Here is a 25,114-nt window from a genome sequence, read left to right on the forward strand (position 1 = left end):
CTACAGACGCATGTGAAAGCTGGCCAACAATTTGACTGAAGTTCATTCAGAGGGCAAGTACACTGGGAAAACCTTGTCTTTTCAAATCATGAAGGAACAATAAGGCATCAGGCCTGAAAGAATGAACATCGTGGCTTCCTGAAACTTCCTTACCAAATGAACTGGTGATATACATTCAAATACACAGGTTATTCAATGTCACATAACGACGACTTCTAGCTGTACCTTCCCCTGCTGGTATTCTGTTTGTGAAGAAATAAACTGCCTGCCTCATTACTGAACTGCTCCAGTCTGGTGGCTATGCCAAGATCACACCATTCAATGTCCCGGGCTAAGTATTATATAAAATAGCCAACAAATGGAGACAAATGTGCTTTCTTGTTTGACACAGTTGCTCTTATTGTTAATTAAGACAAACTATTAAAAAAAAGATTACTTTTATTTCACTTCTACTTCAAGTTTGAATTACTCTGAAAGAGATGGTTCTCCCTTTATTTGTAAAATAAAGTAACAAAGTTAGAAACTGTAGAGAAGCTCATGTATTTTGTTAAGAGAAAATCCATTTTGGAACTTTGCAAATATTTAGGAGAAATATAAATGGTGTAGCCTCCTCTTCTTCCCAGGACGAAGCACCAGCCTGTTGTCAGAGGCAGAACTAAATCCTGCCTGTCTAGAGCTTACTACAAACAAAGCCTGTGAGTTTGGCTTCAGTGTTCTGAATGCAAAGAGAAAGCCATGAAGCACAGGCATTAATGACAACACGACCTTCCTGCGCACTGCATGAACAGTCAGAACAGTGACGCACTTGCCGCACATCTTACCTCATGTCACACGAACTGGTAACATGAATGCACTCTAAGTAATTCAAGAAAAATAATAAGAGAAGCAAACAACTGGAACAAACAAAACCAGAATCATTTAAAATTACACTTATTTCAATGAATGCACTGACAAAATTTGCAAACCTCTGTTATGTAATATTTAGTTGTTCTAAAATAAAATACTTGCCATTAAAATTATTTAGTCTTTACAATATAATGATTGTAAAGTTCCTGAGGAACTGCACTTTTGGCTCCAAGGTTGTTGAAGGTTCTCCTTTTTGAACAGAGACAACTTCTGGCCCAGGGAGTCCATGAAGCACTTGTCTTGGGTTGCTGTGAAATGTGTTTGAGTTTGCATTCTTTCTTACACATCAAGACTTGGCTATTTCTGGAGTCAGAATACCAAACTAGATAAATCTTTGATCTCAACTGGCCATGCTGCCATTTTATTATCTTACCCATTATCTCATTTTCAAAGATGAACATAACATGGACTGATGCAATTATTACATTTTCACATCTCCTGCTCGTATATGTCGCCAATATAAATCCAGTGGGGTTCTGAGAAGCATCTGTGACATTCATCACTTAAATCCTGCTGGAAACATTCTTTGATACACATAATGGACCTTGAGTGTATCCCAAAATACTTCCTAAATCATCTATAACAAAGTGAATCTTCCTACTGTATTTATGTACTGTCCTCTATATAAATACCAGCACCTGCTTGTTACAAAACAGGCAATATAGCAAAAGAAAGAAAAGCAGTATAGGATGAAATGAATAGGTTTCCACGCTGTATTTTACAGTAGCACTTCTGGGGGACAAAGGTATGGTTTAAGTGAGCAAAACATTCTAATTCAATGTTTTTAACATTTAGAAAGTGAGAGAGCATAAATATGGCGTTTATAAATACAAGGGCTATAAGTAAATAAATCAAAGAATGCGATTTGCAAACAAACAAAATACCAACATTCCTTCTGCTGTTAATCCATTTCCTGAGTTTGCTTGCTTGAGTGCGGATTCAAGCGTTCTTTTATCTTAAAGAATAAAAATAAACTGCAGATTTTTACTTTTCCAAAGGTAATTTAAAGAGAACAGATCATGGGCTGCTGGCTAGTAATGCAAAATCAGCATTCTCTGCAGAGTTTGGGTCAGATTGCATTATTCACTGTACGTCTGGGGTCTGCAGTACAAATCTAGACCTACAGCATGAAAGATAATCACATCACAAAAGAGGCAATTATTTCTCCTCAGAACCAAAATGTAAGAGTAGCGGTGACTAAGAGTCATACAAACCTTTCCTGAAACAAGTTTTTAGCAGCTAAAATAAACTTGCCATTCAGGAAAGACATTTTTGTTGATCACTGAGTGCAGAACTGTTATTACTGTACATCAATTATTTCCACCTACTTTTAAAAGCATCATAAAGCCCTTCTCATCAAAGAAATCAAACGACAACTGTCTGATAAGTCTTTCCCTAAGACAATGTTGACAGCAAGACATAGCAATTTCAGTCCTGAAGGGCTGAAATTTTAAGTTTGTTGGATGAAAATGTAAGAACTATTAATGTGACAAAAAAATCATAGTAGAAATACGATGCATGAAGAACTGAACTCCTTTCACTTTCTTGATGTGGTAGATAGAGGGCATGAAGTTTTACTATGACTTTGTCAGTCTGAGGTTATCACAGATTATTATTATTCTTTACAATTTTAGACCACTTGGGTAACCTCACAGAACATGGTAAATTCCGCAAGGAATGAAACTAGCCATCACATATGCAGAGCTACAGGCTCATTACGTTACACAAGATCTTGATTCAGAGTCCCAAAGGGGATTAAGAGGCCAAAAGTTGAAGCTGCAAAACGCATGTAAAACAGCTCGTATAACCTTTCCACACCTTCAAACACTTAAAAAAAACAGAACGCAATGCTTTTATAAAATTTGACAAATGCAATTCAGGTAAGAAAGAACTACTGGGACAGGTCTTTACATATTTCCTAAGTGCATACTGTTACGTCTAGAGGTCCAAACATTTGGGTGCTTATTCGCCCAAGTGTCAATCCCAAGATAAGCCAAAATCCAGTGGTTATGCAGTATGTAACTGAGACTGATACAAGCGTAAGACGCATGAATCATGAATCTTGACTCTTCTTTCTAGGACTGAAGGCAGAAGTATTGGAATAGTATGACGGGAAGTTGCAGAAAGAAGAACAAAGAGACTTAGACCTAAAAAGGAGCTAAGGCAACATGAAAGGCTTCAAACACACCCATTGAATTGAAGTGTTCTGTAAAATCACATTCTCATAATGGAGAGAATTAGAGGTTTCACTCACATTTTATTCCTTCTTTTACACTTAGGAAGAGAGGGGTCTCTCTTTACTCCACATAGCGTTGCCAGGTCCACACAAAACCCCTAACTGTTGATTACAAACATTCAAAATTTGTAAGTGTTGCACTTGATAACTTACCTCTAAGAATAATATTTAGAAATGTAGTGAAATTCTTTACAGCCATCTATTTGTAATCCTCAATCCACTTAAAACTGATTTATTTGTCAGAAGAAAGCAAACAAGAAGACATTTCTTACAGTCTCCGCAGCATGCATCCTTCCTGACGTCCAGCAAGACATATCCAGACTTTCCCACTGCAACACGGGACTAACGCCACTGGTCTCAGGCCATGGGCTCCTGTATTTCTCTGTATCCAGCAGAGCTGACAGAACAGATCATGGTATTCTTTCCCTCCACCACTCATCATGTTCATATCAGAGTTTAACCCCATTGAATGAGGTGGCAAGTCAGACCGTTGTCTGTAAGCAATCCCTAATTCTCTTTAGCTACAATAACCTGGTTAGTTCACCAGTTTAAGCAGGTGGTCTGAGCTAGCCTCTCCAACTCTGTCTAGTCATGCAGCAGTGATGGGTGTATGGGGATTTCTAGCAAATATGAAGTGACAAATAATTTGGGATCTTTCTTCTACGTGCTTAGCTAGATGCAGAGAAGGACCCTTGTCCATGGCAATAGGAAACCACGATGGCAGTTAGCTATTCTAGTCCCACTCCCAGGGAAGAAAAAAGAAAAGAATTCACTCTGAACTGACAATGTGGTGTCCTCAGTTCCATTTCAACTGTTCAACAATTTTTGGTTTAAAATTTAACAAGTTATCTGCAACCGATATTCTGAAAAAGCACTTTAGTCTGGGAATCAGAGCACCCTCCCTTTCACGCCGTGCTTCTCCAATGACTGACCAGCACCAGCAGTGACGTGTGTTCAGTGGAAACTACACTTTTTGTTAATTGGCCATGTTCAATATAAAGAAAGGTAGCAGGACAAATAGATTAGCCTGGTTCAGTATATGCCATGATGGCAGATGAAAAGAACATTGCACAGGGAAAATGAAGAAAACACGAAATAAATTACAGATACAAGATTAGTTCAGGCCTTTTGGTGATGACGAGAACCGGATTTTATCTCTCCATGTAAGACATCCCGTATTGTCACCAATTCAAAGCCTATCTGCAGTGACTGCACTTCACGTACCGGTGCATATAGGCATGACTGCTCTTACAGTCTGCAAGTTACAGTTACGATGCGCTTCATGTAACAAGCACTCAGTAAGCATTTTAATACGGCCAAATATTAAGTTATACCTCTTGGAAGAAATAAGACAGGCATTACTTACAGAAATGGAGCACTGACTTGGAAAAAGCAATTCTAAAGTAAGAGATACAAGGGTTTTGGCTGAGAAGTCATCTAAACATGAGTTCCCAATGGTGAAAAGGGTATGTGCATAATAATGCGTGTAGTATTTCTTTCTGACTTCAAGGCTCTTATGGCCCACACACCCTTTGCCAACACTCACATTTCAAGAGGAATGTGAACAATCTTGAAAAGGTTCAGCGAAAAGGGACATGCGAGAACGCTTAAGGATTAGAAAGCACAAAGTTCTCAGTGGCTCAGCACATACAGGCTTTTCAGAAGATGACTATGGGTTGCTTTAACCTCAACCTATATATTTCTACAGGGAAACAGAACAAACATCAGTCCAGTAGACAAAGTCTATACCTGCTATTAAAACTGGAAATTAGTTTGGAAATCTGTAGTAGAAATAATGCATAGTCTTGAGGGAGAAGGCAATTAAGGAATTTACTAGAGGAAGTAGTGGGGTTTCCACTGTGTGCTATTTAAAAATCAAGATTGGATGTTCTTTTCCAAAAAAGTCCTATTCTTGTCTTAATCAGCTCATGAATATCCTCTGTGTCGCACCAAATCTCAGACTACACAATCACAAGTCTTCCCTCTGGGCACATAATCTATTAATACGTATTTCTGAATTAATGCAGGCTGAATAAACTGAAGAAGATATATATATCAGTGGGAAAAAAACAAATGCTGGTGACTACGCCAATACCTTGTTCCTTAAATCCAACCAGTACTCAACAGGTTGTTGTACAGATAGGCAGTACAAATCAGGTCAGGAAGTATAGACGATTATTACATGCAACTGTTCCTGAGAGACTGATAATGAGATCAGGAACTAAAAGTACATGAGCCTCAGCTAGAAGAGACGTGAATTAAAGGAGCCCAGCTCTGCACCAGCATTCTGCAGGCAGAAGAACAGAGGGCAAATGGGGACAAACCAAGCCATTCTATTCCATGAGCTCAAAAAGAGTAACTGCCACAGTATTTAGTACGATGCTAAGCAAAATTTCCTTTTAAAACACAGATTACATAGCTTAGGGCAGTAAGACCAAATTTAAACCTGAGAGATTGAAATTGAACAAGCATAACTAATGTTCATATTTTTCTTAGCAGAGGAGCCAAGAAGCATTCAGCTCTACCTTTTCCCTAGCACAAAACCTGTTAACATTCTCCCATTTCCCTTGTTTTTGCTGTCTCACAGATGGACCACTTGTAGCTATCAGTTTTCAAGAACATATTCTGTATAGTCACAGTTACCAGACAATGTTGTTCCTATGGGTCAGAAAACTGTAAGATTGACATTCTTATGCCAAGGAAGAGAAAAGGAAGGAAAATGTGAGAAACAGATGCTCTCACACTGTTGTATCATTTGGTCCTATGCATGACACAGCACGTACTGATGAGTGCCGTTTTCAATTGACAAGAAGCTTAAAATATAAGATCTTAAGGCATACAGGGGATATGGACACACAGAGGTGAGTCAAAAGAAATACTGTTATTAATGAGTAATCCTTTTTTTTTGAAAGCTGCATAAAATTTACACTCCCAGGTGTGTGAGCCTAGAAAAAAAAGCTCCAGAAAAGGACAGTGAACAGAAACCAGAGGGCACTGTGAGCTTAACAGTCAAACATATGATACTTGGTGAAAATATGACCAAACCTCAGTGCTGTTATTCTGGAGCTCTCCTCTGCAGATGGAAGAGATATTGCAGCAATTGCAGTATTAAAGAAACACAAATCTGATATTATTACAAGGAGATAAAATGAGATTTCACACTTCTAGGGTTTTCAGTGCAACACAGCTTCTAGAGCAAAATACAGCACATTTTTGTTTGTAGATATATGAAAATAAATCATTGAAAGACATTTGTTTACGAAAACGATTAAAGTCTACAAAGCCTCTGACACCTTCAATTTCACATTACTTGTAATAGCTTCTGCATTTTCTAAAATTATTGTGATATCAAGACTATAAAAACTTTATTACACTGGTAAAGTGTGCATAAATAACAAATGATCCATCTCAGTCTAGATTGATACAATCTTGTTCATCAGAAAGACTTCAAATTGTTCAACTGAATTCTTTGATTATCTTCAGAAAAAAGAACCCAACAGATTTATAGAAAAGGAATACTTAAGTTTAGAATTATGCATTGTTATATTGATCAAAATAAATTTGCTCAAGCATATCAGGTATGGAAAACTCACCTTCCAGAAATTATCCACTTTGCCATAAACGAGAGATTGATTTTGCCTTTTGATGTCGTTAATGTGTTTGATGTCACTGGAATTCAGATGCTGCTCTACCACAAATCCAAGGAAGCTGTTATCTGGAGTGTGAGCTGTAAGAAATGGAGAATATTCAAAAAACTTTAAAGTATTAATTAACGTTACAAAAGTGTGTTGACAAAAAAAAGTAGGTATAAGGAACATAATATACAACACATCCATCACTTCTCTTCTTTACGTTCACACAGATACATTTGCTTACTTTATTATTGAGAAGAGTTCTTATTAATTTTAAGTTCTGCTGCATATGCTTACTGAAGTAAGCAGTTATTTTCTGGCTCAGTTCCTGCAATGAAACTCTGCAGCTGGACCTAGGCCAATGATAATGATTCTCTGTGTGTTCAGCTTTACTTTACTATTAGAGATAAGAGAACCAGAAGGAATCGAGCTTGACAATCCCAGAGACGCAACACCAACAATTTGAAAGAACACTGCATTTATGCTGGTTAACAAAGCTGTATGTTTCTCAATGTGATAAATTTTAGTGAATTTCCTGGGCTCACCTCTTATAGTGCTCCCACTATATACTATACTATATACTATATATATATAGCTCCCAGCTAATACTCCATCCAGCTTGCTGCCTATTACGTATCTGTGTTAAGTATTAGCCTACAAAGTCACACCACGCAAATCAGAATAGAAATTTCACTGCCTAATTCACTACATATATCTATGTTTAAATGTTGAAAAGTGACAACCGAAATGATCAAAACTGTTGTGTTAATTGCAAAGGATATGAAATTTGGTCTTAATTTTCTATATTAGTTTTAGCCTCTGTTGGTCATTCTTCAGCACTGACATCCAGCAATACTAGGCACTGCTCTCCTCCTTTAAAGGCACAGAGCTCATTACAACTAAGTTGTTGTTTTTGTTTGCTTGTTTTGTGAAAAGGTATTTAATTGCATGGATGGACTACAATATTCACGGCTTCAGGTAATAATTCATCCCTATTGTATAAAAAATACTGCAATATGTAGGGGGTTTGGACCTTGTCTAAAAAGCGGCACAGCCCCACGTCTCCACAAAACTGCACTGCAATGAAAACCTGGATCTTCTCTGCAAGTCTCACCTTTTAAATTCTGTTCGTTCAAGTTGACAACTTGTTAGTAAGTGCGTTTTGCAAAGAAAAGGGGGAAAAAGGCAGAAAAAAGGAGGAAAAGAGGGAGGAAAAAGACCCCCCAGACACATGACATACAGTGCTAAACCCACAGTCAGAGTTCTACAAAACAATTCTATTGCCATTATGAGGCTTTACTTTTGATTCCTCAAACCCAGAAAATTGGAAAACACAACAGAAACCATACGCAGTACACGGTTCCCTTTGTTGTTATATTTAATCTTTCAAGTGACAATTATTCTTCTTTCACAAAAAAATGTCTCAGCAACAGTTAGGCACTCACTTAAACCCAAGGACGTTTTAACATTTAGCATAGCGAATGGCATGTTGCAAATATTCCTGAAAAGGGGCATTTTTCTATCCTTTTATATTTTTGGATAAGAGACTGCATTCAAAGGAGAGGCAAGGCAGTACACACTTGAAAAATAAACCTTTGTTGAAGTTTTAGAACTGGTGGAATTCAGTGCCTTAAATATCATTGACAGGAAGCACTCAGATGGATTTTTAAGCAAGATCATGCAGTTTTAAAAAGTACCAATGCTGCTATTTTGCATAAAAGAATTTAAAAAGAACATAAAAACGGAAAAAAACTCATGCTTCTGGAAAGCTCAAGCATTTGGTAATATGCCACAGGTTTGAATATGGCTTTCTTTTTGCTCAGTAATAATTTTCTGCCCTTATAATCAGAGTTCTCAAAACATAATAGAGTCTGGGGATCTTGGGAAGGTGTCCAGGGTTCCAATCTGGTGTAAAAATTTTTCTGATTCATAACATGCACTTTCAATCATAACCCAATAAAGATGCTGCTCTCTCTGCAGCAGAGGACAAAATACAAAAATAAACTTCAGATATCCAAACATGCTGATGCTTCAGCATCTAGTACAAAAAGAAACAAAATCCTCAAACAATCTATAGCACTGTAATCACTCAGGCCTCAGAGCGAGTTTGCTTGCAATCTCTTTAGCACTTTCCCTGCAAAGGCAAAACAGCAGTCGTGTCCAGTATTAAAACCCAGAAATGATTACCTACTGAAATACCCATACAGTAACACTCTTCCAAAAATGTATTATGAAGTGACGTGCTCCAAACAATAGAATGTAACATTAGTCTGTACTGCCATAGATAACAGAGATCTTCCCTATAGGGAAGATTTACTTTTTTCTGCATTTCTTGGAGTGGGATCAAGGAGTAAACACAGCTGTACCACAAGTATTCATGCAACTACTTTCCTCAAGTGTACCGTCACCCTTGGTGCTATCTTGAGCAGGATCTCACAATCAAATTTCCTAATAGCTGTTTTACTTAAATACAGCACAATTGAGCCTTTGGCTCATTTTCCATGTATGACAAACCAAAAAATGCTAGCAAGTCATGTGGACGGGGAACAAGCTCTGCTCGCTGAAGTCCAGGCACTAACTCTGCAACCACTCCCAAGTCCCATTTCCCCGCCACGCCTTTGGTTGCTTGCTTCTACATAACTGGGAATGGAAAAAACTTGCACAGTAAATGTTAACAGACAAAATATGCCTCTTCAAAGAATTTTACAAGGCAACCGAATTCAAAAGCGCGTCAGCTAGACAGCAGTATGCATACTTCTGCTGTGAAGAGCAGGAAAGTTTGAAAGACGTGACTATAAAGTCTGATCAGAACAAAAAGCGTACGTCCCTGGTCTTGGCCTCAGATAGGAACCATCACCAAACTTCAGAGGTCAGGCTGGTCACTGCCCAGAACTTCCTTATGGACTTGAGCTGAGAAGCTCCTCCAAGTAACAGCATGCACTTTCCTCTTTCCTAAGCCTCACATACCCTCAAGCTAGCTGACAGCGGTGAATCTTTTTGTGCTTTTCAGAGATAACAAACTTGAAATATTACAACATGCAAAAGAATGATCCTTTGATTCTAGAACTGAGATCCATAAAGTCAAAGACTAGCGCTAGAATAGGTCACTGTAATCATTTAATATGATAAAATTTATACAGAATTCCTTTTTCTGGGGTGATGGTGGGGAATATTTAAAGATTCCTCAAAGATTTATAACAATACTGACATCTACTACTTGTTTTTCAATAGCTTTGTACTCTGCTGGGAGAAAAGTGAGAATCAGTTCATCTCAGGATAAATGCTCACAACATAAGTTCGGTGAAAATCTTGAGAAATCCATTCCAAAAATTGAGACAAAAATTTTTTTGAAGGAAATGCCAGCCACCACTTTCCACAGGTATACTAAGAAAAAGGTTCCCTATCATTACTTACATTGCTATTGTGCTTTTATTCCTGTGTATGACAGTATGGTAGAGTATTTGCATAGTCTACACTTATGATTCTGCCCTTTTACATGCATTTTATTAAACCATGAACTTGTTTTAAATAATACAAAAATTCTTCTCGATAACAGCATTCTTTTTTAAAACCCCAACTTCTTTATAAACCCAGGGATACTTACGGAACATCGTATAGAACTGCTGGGGATTAAGGTTCCACTTTCCCCATGGTGTCTTGTGGCCTTTAGACTGGGCATAGTGGGCATGGTTAAACTCTGGTTCAGTTCCAAAGGAATCCAGAACTCTTAGCATACACCTAAAAGGAAAAAAAAAAAATAAAGACTTACTGCAGGTACACAAGCATATGTATATATAAGCATGTGTACATAGTTATAATTAAGATGTGCTTTGTTTGTATTTGCAACTGTGAATGATTTATAAACTGAAGGTACATTTCAATTTCAAAGGCATTACAATCAGCAAGTTGAAGGACATTTCAGACACTCAAATAGAAACCCTGGAGCTTGGTTTTGGTTTGCTTGTTCTCAGAAAATGAATTCATGCTTCAACATCCAAGTACAGCTTATGGGAACACTACTGCGGTCACCTACATTCCTGGGGCTCTGAAGTAGGATTTAGGCAGAAGAAGAGAGGATTCTTCATCTATTTCCTAATGTTCTTACCCACTACTGCAAAACCAGTGCAACAGCCAAAGGCTACATACCATGATCAGAGCAGAATAGTATTTTGTCTTTAGACAACTCTATTTAGTCTCCAGACTCCGACTTTTGGGTCAGTTAGACCTACTGGAGAAGCACTGAAGACAGTTTAATTTGCAGACTTGCAGTCAGACAGGCCGTTTGTTTGTGAAACTTTTTGTTAGAGACATTTGAAAAAATAATACAAAAGTCAAATGTCTGCAACAACTGCTCTGCAACTAAGAGAAACCTTGGCATTGGATTACAGAGAGTCTGGAGAAGAGATTCACACTCGGTTCTTTATTGAAAAGTCCTATTAACTCCTAGAAAAAATAAAAACTACTTAAATTATGAGTTGTGTTATTTTAAAAAAGAATCCACAGCACATGAAAGGCTGAAAAAACCCACCCTCAATATAAGATGGTGCATATTCTAGCATACAGGATCAAGGATTTATGTTTCCAAAATGCAGCCTTGTAAAATTTTGATATGGCTTGGACAGGAACTTTATTTGTAGTGGTCACACTGACCGTTAGCTCTAGTGCAAATGAATTGTGTTGCAAGGCTCTAAAGCTGCTGACCCTTCTGTTCTTCAGCCCTCCACAAACAAAATCTGAGGAAAAGATTGATATAGGCCGTGCAGGGCCATGTGCCACATTAGGTTGTGATGTAAAGACATGAAGAACTCTTATCATGGCCCACTTTGTCACTAAGAAAGAAACACAACCTCACAGGTGGCACAGAACAGAGGTAGCTGGTGAAAGTTACTATTAAAAATGTCTGTATTTCCCACTCTTCAAAAAATTTCCTATGCCTCAAGCCCATATACATTCTCATCAGTAAAACATCAAGTTTTTGGCTTTAAAAGGTAACAGAACTTAGCTCCAAATATAGTTCAGCATTAAAAAGTGAAAAAATTTAGTCCCCAAACCACACTTACATACTTATGTCACTCTTTTCACTGAAGTATTCATTAAATTGTGAAAAATCAAAAGACAAAACCAAACAAAACAACATGAAATGCCACCTTTGTATTTCAGAGTACAAAAGGGGCAAATTTACTTTGTTTTTCAATCTTCATAGAGATCTTTCAAGCAAAAAAGTCAAAATATACAACACATTGTGATTCACCAAACAACAAAGCTGACAGATCAGTTTCTGTGCAGTGTTTTATGTCAACTGTTCTCAATGAAAATATTTTACAACAGTAGCAATTATCTCTGCATCATACAAAATACTCCAGCAAGACCAAAACAACTTCTGCACTGATGAATCACTGAGTAATAAAAGCCCTCTTACTTCTTGGCAGGCCTTAAAACAGGATTCTTAGCAAATGTACGGCTTTTGGCCAGGTACACGAATGCAGGGGAATGAGAAAATGGGTGAAAGCTACTGAAAACCTGCAACACTACTGGAGCTAGTCAAATCATACATGTAAGGAGCAGTGCATTGAGTGCAAATGTCTCAATGTGCTTCACTACCTTTCGTTTTCCCGTATTCAGATGTAAGGTATGGAAGCACCAATTATTTATAGTGATATGGTGTCACTAAGTCCAACTTACACAGGGTCTCTGAAGCAGTACAGGAAACATAATGCAATGGAAAGTAAGTGAAGCAATGAAGCAGGGAAAACAAAACCTGTGTTTATAGTATTAGGGCAGGAAGAAAGTCAGAAAGACAAGAGAAGATCACAGCAGAAAGAATTGGTCTGAGACCGATTTGCCTATTCATTGACACGGCTGGTTGACTCACGAGATGTCAAATTAAAAATGAAATAGACATATCTCCTCTTTAAAATGAGGAACTGAACATTTCTTTTTCTAATTTTATGAAGCTAATGGAACTACTGAAAACTAGTGATTATATATGTATTTGTAACTCACTGAAGCTGACAGTATTTAAAATAAATTATGTCTGAAATCTCTCTCACACCGAAAGGAGAAAAAACAAGGGGTACATCACTCCCATAGAACAGAGCACTGTCCTTTGACACACTAGTGTGACACCACTGTATATTTTACATTGAGTGTGCCAGAAAGCACTCTTCCCATCTACAGAAGATTTCCACAAACCATAGATGAGTTCTTCTAAAATGGGGATTGGTGGGTAGCAAATTGCCTATAGAAACATCCACATCGATGTTTTCTTTCTTCTGATATATTAGAAGTGACAAATGTTGTGCTTACAAAAAAAAGGACAAAAGTAACCCAGAATTATCACCATTTTTCAAGTTAGCATTTTTCCATAAATATTGGGCATATGCACAATCTTAACTGGGCTGCCCTGGTGGAAGTATTTATACGTATTTATTCAGGTCATTCTCCCACCTGAGGTTATAGTTGTTCTCTCCTTGTACATCCTCTTTGTCTGGGTGAGCAGTGCTGTCCAGCAGCACCCATCACTGTCAGCAACGAACACCTATGCCAGCAGGCACTGCTAAATGAAGGGCACGTTGCTGCAGACAGACAGCAGACATTTTCCTTGGAGCAAGCTGGTCAAAACCCCACCATTTCTGGTGTGGAAGCTCTGTAGGTGCACTGAGCTCAGGCACAGCAACGTGCCTGCATGCATACACAGGCTCCAGACTGCTTTGGCTCATGCCCAGCCAAGCTCATGTCTGCCTACAGCAAGCTCTGCAGACACACGTATTTTTCAGGCTCCTCAGTACTTGAATTCAAAATGTAAAAACTTAGTCAGAAAATATCCGTCCTAAAACAGATGTATTCTAGAAAACATGTAAACAGCAGGAATGTTGCTCATTTTTCAGGATACCTGTCATGCTCATTTGTTTCAAGAATAAAGCCATTTAGATTTTCGGCATATGGGAATGAGTCATTGCTAGAGAGGCTGGAGAAAAATGAAAAAATACCAGATTCATCTGCACTACACACAGGATGCGGGTGATAAGAAAAGCAATGAGCTGCACCCCTCAATCTATATTAAGCCACTAATTTTTATGTTGATCATTGCATGTAAACTGCATTCAAATACCCAAACTTCAGAACTGAAAAATGCAGCTTGTCCAGGCATTCTGCTTGACAATAAGGTGCCCACAACAAATGAAATCTGTTTCGATATATTCCTGCTATTTACAGCACAGTTATACCCCAGATTAAACACGTACTACCAGGAGTCATTGGTGCTACAGACCTCAGAAGGACAAAGCTGCTATTTATGCTGCTGAGAAACACTCACCTCTCGCAGCAGGTCGTTCTTGTGAGCTACCAGTCCTAGAAACCTGATTTGAGATTGCCAAAACCTTCCTCAGGGCTCAAGTTCACTCACAAAGATTACATACCACACTCTTATGAAGACACTCTTCTGAAGGCACAGGTTAATTCTACCTCTCTATTTCAATCCAAAGTGAATAAACACACTTTATTTATATTTGAGTCTGGTCTGCACAAAACAGACTAAGCTGACCAGCACACGTCTGCTGAACTATATGGCAGAAAACAAAACACCTCTTTCAAGACAAAGGAAATTTTTCATTCCTGCTGACATTAGATACTAATGAGCGAGGAAGCAAAGTTTGTGAAGAACAAGGCCTACGAGGCAGCTTTATAGGTGATAATGCTTGTTTTACTGGAATGAATTCAACAAGAATATGTAAATATGGTCTTTTATACCAGGCTTACTCTCTTAACTTAAAAATATTATTATTATGACAAAGTTTATGAGGCAACTCATGATGCTGAAAGAAAAAGGGTTGCAACAGGATCGTTGAACAGGAGATAGCTTGCTTGAAACTATGAATTAATTCTTCTCCTCTGGTAGCCTCTGCTAGGCTCCGGACCCTGTTTTCTACACTGACCTTGAAGAACATTATCAAGTAACTACAGAGATCCCCGGCAAACACAATGAAAACCTGAATTATAAGGAGTGATCCAAACGCCTGAATTTATTTATTTACTGGGGGGTAGGGGGGAGAAGGCAAATTGAAGGAAGCACAGTATATAAAATATTCTACAAGCTGGCAGAGAGAGGGAGGAAATAATTTATTGTCCGAAACCATGGGGGATAAGCAGGAACATGCAGGTTGCAAGAAACCAAGCCAAGAAAGATACCTTAAAGAAAAGTTTAATAGTATGAAATACTGTGGCATCTTTTGGAGTATTCTCTAAGAGACTAGGCAAAAATCTCTCAACAAAGATAAATATATCTGATCTGCAACAGTATGGACCTGATGAGGTCCTGTTCAATCCCCAGATACACAGTTCTGGCTGTGGAAGAGAACTAGCGATTTTTTTTCTTCTTCAAAAGCATAGCTAAAAAACATCTCATACTACCTAACATATGTATTTACAATGAAATTTAATTCTTCTCTCCTTAAACAGAAAAAGTCAGTCATTACTACAAATTAGGAATCAATGAAAAACAGATTGGCAGCTTAAGATTTAATGATTCATGAAACAAGCAAGAAAAATTGAAGAGCTGATCTAATAAACTCAATGTCATGGTGTATTTCCACCATCTTTGCTACAGAATATGCCAAATAGAAATTTAAAACGCTTCTTCCCTTTTGGTTGTAATTTCCTAAGCATGGTTTTCTATCCCGACCACAATACCGTATGTGATCGCCTAATGACAGTTACATCTGGCAGACAGACAGCCAACTCCAACTCAGTGGAAAATGGGATTAGCTTTATTAGTAGGCTCCTAAAAACCAGAGTATCTGTTTACTCCTCTACTTTAAAAAAGAGATTAAGAGTAATCTAATATGCAATGTTAATCACAGTACTTTTATTTAAAATTATGCTGAAAAGATGCAATGTTCTAGCAATCCTGAAGTAGAAAAAAACACAAGTCTTCTGCCTTCAGAGAACCTTTCAATTTCTTTCCTCAGCTAGGATCTACTGGACTTTACAGATCATGAAACACAACTGATTTGATTAGGTCTAGAAAAATCAAAGTCAGTAATTTAGATTTGGTTTTATTTCATGCTGATATATATCAATGCAACATGTGTGAGGCTTGCTCATTTAAAGATATTGACAAAAAGAAATCTGGTTCTAAAACCGCAGACAATAAGAAGGCCATTCCAAGTAATTTCTTGTGACAACCATCTTCCATCCCTAACGGAAAAATGCTTATAGATTACAGAAGCAACAGCAACTGCAATTACCTGCAGGTTTATTCTTTAGACTTACTCATGAAGACAATTCTGCCCCCAGCATCTTTAGGGATGGGACAGAAAATATGACGTTGTTAAAAAATAAGATTTAAATAGATAAATCCCCACAACCATCAATCCAGTACGGAGACAAACACAGACAAGCAAAACACGCATGTTCTGCTCCTACTAAACAGCAAAATTCAATAATCTTTCAGCCCATCTATTAATTTACAAATAGATGTAAAGAACAAAACTTGGGAGAGGGGGAGAGGGGATAAAGAAGAAAAGAAAGACTAAGATGATGACTCAGCAATATAATTCATTAAGATCAAAAACACTTCAATCTGCAACAAGTATTCCATCTGTGCTTGGGGAGGGCCTTACGTTTGGTATGCAGCAAAGAGGTAATAGCTCCTTTATTCTTAAGGAGAACAGAGAACTGTATTTTTACTTTTAAATAAATTCCAATTCATGTAAATGTACCCACTTCAGTAATTTGTGTGTTATTCCACAAAAGCTCTTCAACAAAGCAGTCTAGAGATCAAATTAGTATTATACTTACTGGTAGTGTACCCACGATGGACCAAGGGTTTTCTTAAACTGAGTGAGTCCCACAATATCAATGTAAATGAGTTCTACAACTTTATCTCCCTGGGTAGGACAGCCAGATCTGTTACCTACAACCTTCTTCATAATCCTAAATGGAAAAAGAAGGAACATGGAAAAGCGTGACTTTCCGATCTACCTTGAAATTCATGCTATAATATTAGTTAATACCAATAACTCACCTTTCCAAAAAAACCTTAGTTTTATCTCTTCCAAATCAGTAACCATGTAAAAACATTCAAATGATAAAGATCCTCAGCATTTATTAAAGAGCTGCATATGCAGTGAAATGCTAATTTTACTAAAAATCCCATCCACTTAAAAAAAAATAATACGGTCTGAATGTTTAAAAATAGTGTTTTGAAATGATTGGAAATAATTTCTTCTATTGGCAGCTTGATAATATAAGAGCTCTCTACAAAACGATGCTGTCATGTTAGAAAAAAAATGAAAGCTACAGAAAAGGTGTATGTTCCCAACCTTAAAATAGCTGTATTATGCCTAATGCTGAACATCTCAGGCAAAGCAAGACAAAGATGAGTGAAGCAGCAATGTGACCTAACATAAGCAATTAACTACATCAAAAGTAATCTGTTTAAAGGATTAAAACCTCTATTTTAAAATCAGATACTGAGTGAAGAATAGTAGAAACTGAAGAAGAGGACACAGAATTAGGATAATCTGTAAAACTTCTTACTGCAGCTGGTTAAAGCACCTGGAATGTTAAAGAATAAGCTGCTTAGTCTGAATTTTACAACATTCATTTATGAAGTCTCAGGAGCCTGAAGCTACAATGAAAACACATTATCCTTTTATAGCACATATTTAGCTCATGAAAATAATCTTATTGTCTGTTTAGTGAATTATCACTTTCATTTTATGCTTCAAGAAATTATACATTTTGTTAATAGAAGCTTCGAGAGTTTACAATTTCCAATTTTTATTATTTTTTTTGTATTCCAGTTTCAAAATTGAAAGTAATCTCCTTACTCCTTGAGCTCTGCCAGAGAAGCTGAAATCCTGATGTCATGGCCCAGTAAGTAGAGAGATGTAATTAAATCACTCCACTGGACTAATTCACCAAGTGGGCCACCACTAAATGCATTCTCAGCAATCTTGAATCCAGATTCTTTCGTCAAAAGCCCCAGATGAACAAGAATCTGAAAAGAAAAGTTATATGCTAGTTACCAACATTAAACATGCAACTAGTACTCTTCACAGCATTTTCTCTCTCCCAAATTCCAACTATGGACACACATAGAAACCCAACCAAACTAGGAAGCCCAAACAAACAAAAACAATCATCAACAACAAAAACTCTAACACCTCCACCCTAATTGGAGACCCTGTAAATAATTTAATTCTGTAATAAATCTCTAGAACAGTAATCGTAAGAATGTTACCATATTCTTTTGCACTGTGATATGCCACCAGATCAGTAACGAAACCCCTAAATAAGTGTTATTCACGAAACATGTAATTCTGCACAGAAAGTAAGTTGTGGTTCACATTAATTTCTTTTGTTTGAATAACCACTTATATTCTCAAGTAGGATATACTTGCTTATGCAACAGGACAGTTTAGTTCAGGAAGGGTATGCTCTTTTGGACGAGCCATTAAGGAACTTGGAAAGATTGCGTAAGAATGACAGGATGCTTCATCAACCTCTTCTCTGCACTGCCACTGGAGGAGAGTTTTCTATGTTCATGTTCCTTGAAATCCGTGCTTGCCTTTCTAATGAAGCACAGAAGCTGAGTTCCAAACACTTCATTACATATCTGGACCACTCTTTGAGTGTTGATACATATAGTGCTGAGCATAAAACCCCCAAACACTAGAAAATCTTATCCTTCACTCTTTAAAAAAGAAGCAACATTCATAAAAACATCTTGTTCTAATCTCTGCTCCCAGAAGAGAACTGGACACATTAAAATGAAATCACCATATGTTTGCAGAGCAACTTTAAAGGACTTTTAAAAGCAAAGAATCTAGAGCATTCCATCAAAACTGACTGTACAGGGCAGTGCTGCTGCTATTTTTGAGTTTATGTATTCTCAGATGTTATATTTCTTTAATAAAACAGCCTGCATTGCTGCTCGAAAGAAAAGCATTGCTCCTTGACAGAGTGAGCCTCCACAAGGACTGTGATAGGTGACAAACATGAGAGCCACAATATGGAGCCCAGGTCTCCTGCAGGGACGGAGAATCGCAAGCAAGGAGCTGAGCTGCAGACAGGCAGCCTTCAGAGGGGGTAGGAACACAACTGTGACTGTTGCTCAGGATTGGCTCCAGTAAGCACAAGGCAGGAAGGGAAACCTTCGTGTTTAAGAGTTTCAGTTTTATCTTAACTGGTTGAGGTAATTAAAAAAAACAATAATTCAAATTAGACAGAATTTTTGATTTCAAGAGTCTCACAGACTTTAAACTGGACTCACTACAAGTCAAAAGAGATCCAATCAAAAGTGGTGATCAAGTCTACTCCAATCCAAACCAGAAAGATGGCATGTAAGATTTTAATTGTGGACAAAGGAGATATACAACTGTTGTTTTCTACAGCTATGTAAAACATTCTAGTGTAATCAGTTTGTGGTAAATTTACAGTTTGTTTCTTTAGAACCTTCTGCATAACTTCTCTTTTATCCAAAATTAAAGATGTTAAAAAACTTATTCAAAGACTGACTTACTGAATGTATAAAAACTATGTGTAAAGCAAAAAAACATTTTACAAATAATTTCAAACAACAAAATACTCCTTGAAAAGAGACAAATGTACAAACGTGAGCCTTTTACACATATTTGGTATTTCTGCTCTAAAGTTACGTTCGGAAAATTTAGCTTAAATAAGGCTAAATGATTGCAAGTGGCAAGAGTAAAAATTGTTTTAACTTACCTTCTTTCGTTTTCTCTTCTCCAAATTTTGTTTTTCTGCAAGTGATTTAATTGCTTCAATCCAGGTATCAGCCATTCGTCTAATGCGTAACATCATCCACCTGAATTCCTCATGCCTTGACATCATTTTGTAGAGAGGATCAAAGTTGATACGAATTTCAGCCTTCAATTAAGTCATTAAAACAAACAAAAAAAGTTATTGTTCAAACTGTGTACCTTCCAGAAGTGATGAAATTACCCAAACATGAATTGTTCTTTACATTATTCATTGTAAAAAAAAAAAAAAAAAAAGAAAAACAAACAAAAGATAATGCTTCTTATGCTAAAGTCAAGATTTTACTTTACAATTACCTTAAAAGAGGTTGTAGCGAGGTGGGGATTGGGCTCCTCTCCCATGCATCAAGTGATAAGATGAGGGGAAATGGCATCAAGTTGTGCCAGGGGAGGTTTAGGTTGGTATTAGGGGAAATTTCCATATTGAAAGGGTTGGGTGGCATTGGAATAGGCTGCCCAGAGAAGTGCTTCAGTCACCTTCCCTGAAGGTTTCCAAGCTATGTGTAAACGTAGAACTTAATAGCGTGGTTTAGAGGTAGACTTTAGTACTAGGTTAAAGGCTGGACTATATGATTTTAGAGGTCTTTTCCAACCTGAATGATACTATGATTTTAGTTCAAGCATTTAAGATCTCTTTATTTAAATAGACATTTCTAAGCCATATAAATTACTGTTATTTTTATTAGTAGTACTTGGTAGCACCAGAGTATGTTTGCTATGTTTCACAATGTATTTATTTCTGCAGTTGAAGATTTAGTTTTGTTCATGTGTTTGCAAAAGGAGGCTAAAGTATCTCTAGGACATGATATAAATTCAGAAAATTACACCGAGGATTCAGATATCATCATGAATCTTCAAAATACAAGGAAGCCTATTATAAAAACATTAAGGCAGAAACATTGCTACAGTATTCCTTTAAAAAGAAATATTCATTTTAAAGCCAGACTAATGCAAAACAATTGGTTTTACAAAGTATGACATTCTACACCAAAATTCTATAGGCGATGTTCATTTGCAGCCCAATAATTATCTTAAAATACCTAAGTGCTACATAATTAGGCTGTAACAGTTTAAAAACTCTACTGCATACTGAGTTATTTCTAAAGGAAAAAATCAAAACGTTACAAAACTGAAATGTATATAGCCCTCTTCTGTTACAGCATTGTTTTATATAAAGCCCAGACTTATAGGATAATAAAAATAGATAGTTTCACATATGGTCACTTAATACTGGTGAACAGTCTATGGATTTGCAAATTTTCTCCGTATCTGTGTACAGCGTTACATAAACTAAAACACTTAAATGTTTTTAGTGGAAATCTGCCACCAAGACTGCAGTATGACTGGAGAAAATATGTGATGAGCTACATATACATAGTCAAGGATACTGCCCTTCAGTTTTGAGGAGCTGAGGAATAACAATAGTAAATTCTAGTCTTACTAGCATTTATGTGGCACAGGCTTCCAGGGTCTTTTGAGTGAACAATTACTGAACACTCATGTTTTAATGTTTTTCTTACCACTGTTTTTTGATCGGTTTCTTCATTAGGATTTTTTGCTCTCCAAGGTAAACGAGGACACCAATTTTCAACCTGCAAAACAATCAAATTAAAACAAATCATTCTATTTTACTTTCAGCTGCCCTACCAAACTCTGACTGCCTTTATGCTGCACTCTCCTATGGTTTTAATAAGACATCAGCTGATTAATAAGTCACTGCAAGGCAAAACCTGCCTTCTAAGAAAAGCTTAAGATGACTTTTTGCAATTCAATTCTACTTTAACCTTGCAAATTTGCAACTAAAAGTAGCATTTAGATATTCATTCATGATAATGAATACATGACAGAAACCCCTTTCAAGTCAGAGGTCAGCTGCTAAATGCTTTTTCTGAGCAGTTCCTAAATATTTTCAAAAAGCACTGAATTTTCTATGCTTCTAGACCTTACAAAACATATATATTCTATATATACACATTTCCCATCTGCCTAGGCTATCTCTATAAAAAGACTGAGAAAAAACAAGGATCAAAAAACAAGGATCAGAGTTCTACCTTGTAGAAATCTAGACAAAAAATTGAGAGAAAGATGAATTTAACAAAAAATCTTATTTGATAAGTAATAGGATAATAACTTAGGTAATGGTATCCACAAGTACTAATAGCCATAATTCTGAGAGAAACAATCCATGCAAATACACTACTTCTACTATCTACTAGAAAAACAAGGGCTAGTAGGTAGGGAAGAAACAGCAAATGGATACAAGTCGCTGAAAGTGCCTGTGCTTTCCATAGGAATCTCACTTGTCCTGTGGAATCTGTATAACTCATGTGAAATAATTAGCCCATTCACTGTTGTGAAGAAGGAATTTCACTGTTGGAGGCAAACCCACGAAAGCACAACAGAAACATAACTGCATTGCAAAAAGGGAGGGTCCCTCCAGTCGCAGACCTGTAAGCCTGAAGCATTAGAGATTGATACCTTAAGACTGTACTGAATGATTGCCTAGAAGATCAATCACAAGAAAATAATAAATTACCAAATATCACAACCTCGTTAAATAGAAGAAATGTATCAAGCGTAGTTTTCTTTGACAAATTATATAAAAGCCTTAATTTGAATGCTATGAATTCATCTACCCAACATATTTAATGCAACGTTTGAAAGCCATGACATGAACAACCTTGTTTGAAATACCTGATTATTCATTGAACTCCAGCTCTGGAAGGATACTAGAAATTGTAGCAATTAACAGTCTTAACTTTAGCTGTGGAATCGCTACTAGAAAAGAGTTGTATTAAAAATTGTGCAGAGTCTCAATTTCTCTCTCCTTCTGTCAGGGGACAGAGTTAATTTTCTTCACAGAGGCTCACACAATGCTGTGTTTTGGATTTTTGATGAAAATAGCAGTGATAACACGGCGATGTTTCAGTAGCTGCAGAGCAGGGCTCACCCAGAGCCAAGGACTGCTCAGCTCCTGGTGCTGCCCTGCCAGCTGGGGCTGGGGGTGTCCCAGGGGCTGGGAGGGGACACAGCCAGGACAGCTGGCCCAGGCAGACATCCCATAACATGGGGCGTCATGCTGAACAATACAGTACCTTTGTGCTTTTAGTAATATTCCATTTTCCTTCTAATCTAAATCAAATTACTGAAATACAGCTCATAGATAAACATTGCAGGAGTAGACTCAAAGATATATCACAACTGGTCTAACATTCATTTTTTCCGTGTTGGTGTTGAGTCGATTCCTCTTTTCATTTGAAAACAGTAACAAAAAACCAAGAACTACAAAAAAAAAACCCACAACTTGGCTCACCACAAGATTTTTAAACACATACTCTTCAAAGTATGCTGGTTGTCTCGTTATTTTCAGGACTGGTACATAAATGCAGTAGGAAGAATGCAGAGGCATTCTCTTATAGAAAAAGGCAAGGATTTGCTCATTTTGATAAGCCAGTAGCTCGCAAGTGAGAGCTGTTAGATATGGGATAATAATTAACAGGAGCACCCAGAAAGCAAAGATTAAGACCAAAAACGTGATGTACAGGGGGAGGGGAAAGAAGATTATCGCTGTATTAACTTGACTCATGGGGAAGCGGGGATGGAGAAGCAAAGCACTGACTGACACACTCACCAAGCCAGGTGTAACCTAATAGCGAATTTCAGGTACTTTTGAGCAATAACCATCAGAGGCACACACATGCCTCCAGGAAGAACACATTATGACGACCAAAACAGCCAAAATGCTCTTGTGTTGATCAAAACAAAAGTGAATTTTGCAGGCAATTAAAGAAAGAACTGGAATTACTGTGTCGTGGTTCAAAGAGAAAATGAGAGGGAAATCAGAAGGCGATCAGAGTCACGGCAGGGTTTAACACTCGCACACTGCAGCTTACTCACAAGTTACTTTCAGAACACAGAGATATCATCAGACGCAGAACGAAGAAAGCAGAAGTGAAAAGCTGTAGTAGAGAAGCCTACGCACGTCGTAATACCTGTGCTTATAAAGGTGCCCAGTACTCACGAAATATCACACTTCTAACGAAGACGAGGTTTTCAGAGGGAACAGAGAGATTTCTCTGTTTCGGGTTCTTGCTTCCCTGTTCAATGCGAGCAACAGCTGATCAATGATTTATGCTCTTTGGCAGAAGAGAGGGGGATTTCAGCCTAGGCAACTACACAAGTTATCTAAGACTTGAGAGGCAGCCTTTGTCAAACTACTGGAAAGGGGAACAATAGCACTGACAGGCTTAGGCTGCAGAATGTAACAGCCTGTTGATGTGATGTTACCTACACAAGAACTATCAGGCTGCTAAATTTTAATTGCAGCTTTCCTCAGGAAACACACCAATTGTATTTTCATGTGCATTTCAAGTAAAAAGCTTCCAGTTAGCCATGGTTTTGGATGGCACAGTGTAAAATTAAGGTCCACAGCAATGTAATAGAGGCAAAAGTCCTCAGTAAAGACTGCTCAAATATCTTGTAAAGAAATAGGACCTGTCAGAGCAAGTCCAGACAAGGGCCCTGAGGATGATAAGAGGGCTGGAGCTCCCCTCCTAGGAAATGGAAGGCTGGAAGAGTTGGGGTTGTTCAGTCTAGAGAAGAGAAGGCTCCAGGGAGACCTTATAGCAGCCTTCTAGTACCTACAGGGGGTCTACGGGAAAGCTGGGGAGGGACTCTTTGTCAGGGGCATAGTGATAGGACAAGGGGTAATGGCTTCAAAGTGAAAAAGGGTAGGTTTAGATCAGACACTGGGAATAAATTCTTTACTATAAGATTGGTGGGGCACTGGAACAGGTTGCCCAGGGTTCACAAAGAATAGCACAAGGATTCCTCTCACTAAAAATGAAACCTCAAAGGGTTCAGTAATTTCCTTGGTTGCCTTCTGTGACCAAATACGGTCTGGAGCAGACAGTTACTGTACTCATCACTTCTGAGCAAGCCCCACAGTTGCTCATCTCAGCTTCAGACCAGTAACCACTGCCAAGCCAACTTCTCCGAAAACAAAGGGAGGTGCTCTGAGCATCCTTCCGCATTTCACTAACTATGAAAGGATCTTTCTCTCAGAACTTGTGTTTTACCTCAGGGAGCAGTAACCTCCAACTATAAATGTGGTGATAAAGAAAGGTGAGCAAGGACTAAAACCATTCAGACTGGTTTGAGTGAAAGCCTTTAATCTCCTTGGCCTTATGCGATACACAAGCACCAACAGCACTGCCTGCTCTGGGAAAACACCTGGTGCTTGGAGCTTCCTTCTCTCCCCTTGCTCTCACGATGCCCAAAGGAAGTTTTTCTGCGGGACCCATCAGCTTTCATTGAAGCTATGAGGGATGAGACAGCGAGGTGGTGGGGAATGTGAGGGGCTGAATTAAGGATCTGTGTTGCAAAACGTCTTCTGGAAGCTGCTGCAGTGGGACATGAAAAGAAAAATAATGCCTTGGTTAATTTTAGACTGTACCACCTAACTAATGAAAAAAAGTGTGCAGGAAATGCAACAGCACGAAAGTGTACCTCATCCTGGGCCAGGAATCTTTATGATCAAGTGGCATGTACAACAG

General features: G+C 37.8%; 1 protein-coding gene across 3 annotated transcripts in view; it reads right to left on the reverse strand.

Annotated features, from left to right (window-relative positions):
• Positions 1-25,114, reverse strand: part of MGAT5 (alpha-1,6-mannosylglycoprotein 6-beta-N-acetylglucosaminyltransferase) — a 115,309-nt gene that overhangs the window by 19,322 nt on the left and 70,873 nt on the right. For all 3 annotated transcript variants that reach the window (XM_083841303.1, XM_083841304.1, XM_083841305.1), the window contains exons 6-11: positions 21,080-21,151; positions 19,507-19,668; positions 17,607-17,776; positions 16,573-16,707; positions 10,379-10,512; positions 6,736-6,869 (exon numbers count right to left, since the gene is read on the reverse strand). In XM_083841303.1, coding sequence (XP_083697429.1) covers positions 6,736-6,869; positions 10,379-10,512; positions 16,573-16,707; positions 17,607-17,776; positions 19,507-19,668; positions 21,080-21,151 — 807 coding nt within the window. The remainder of the gene's footprint in view (positions 1-6,735; positions 6,870-10,378; positions 10,513-16,572; positions 16,708-17,606; positions 17,777-19,506; positions 19,669-21,079; positions 21,152-25,114) is intronic.

The sequence above is a fragment of the Anser anser genome (assembly GCF_964211835.1).
Source record: "Anser anser genome assembly, chromosome: 6".
In the NCBI taxonomy this organism is placed as follows: Eukaryota; Metazoa; Chordata; class Aves; order Anseriformes; family Anatidae; genus Anser; species Anser anser.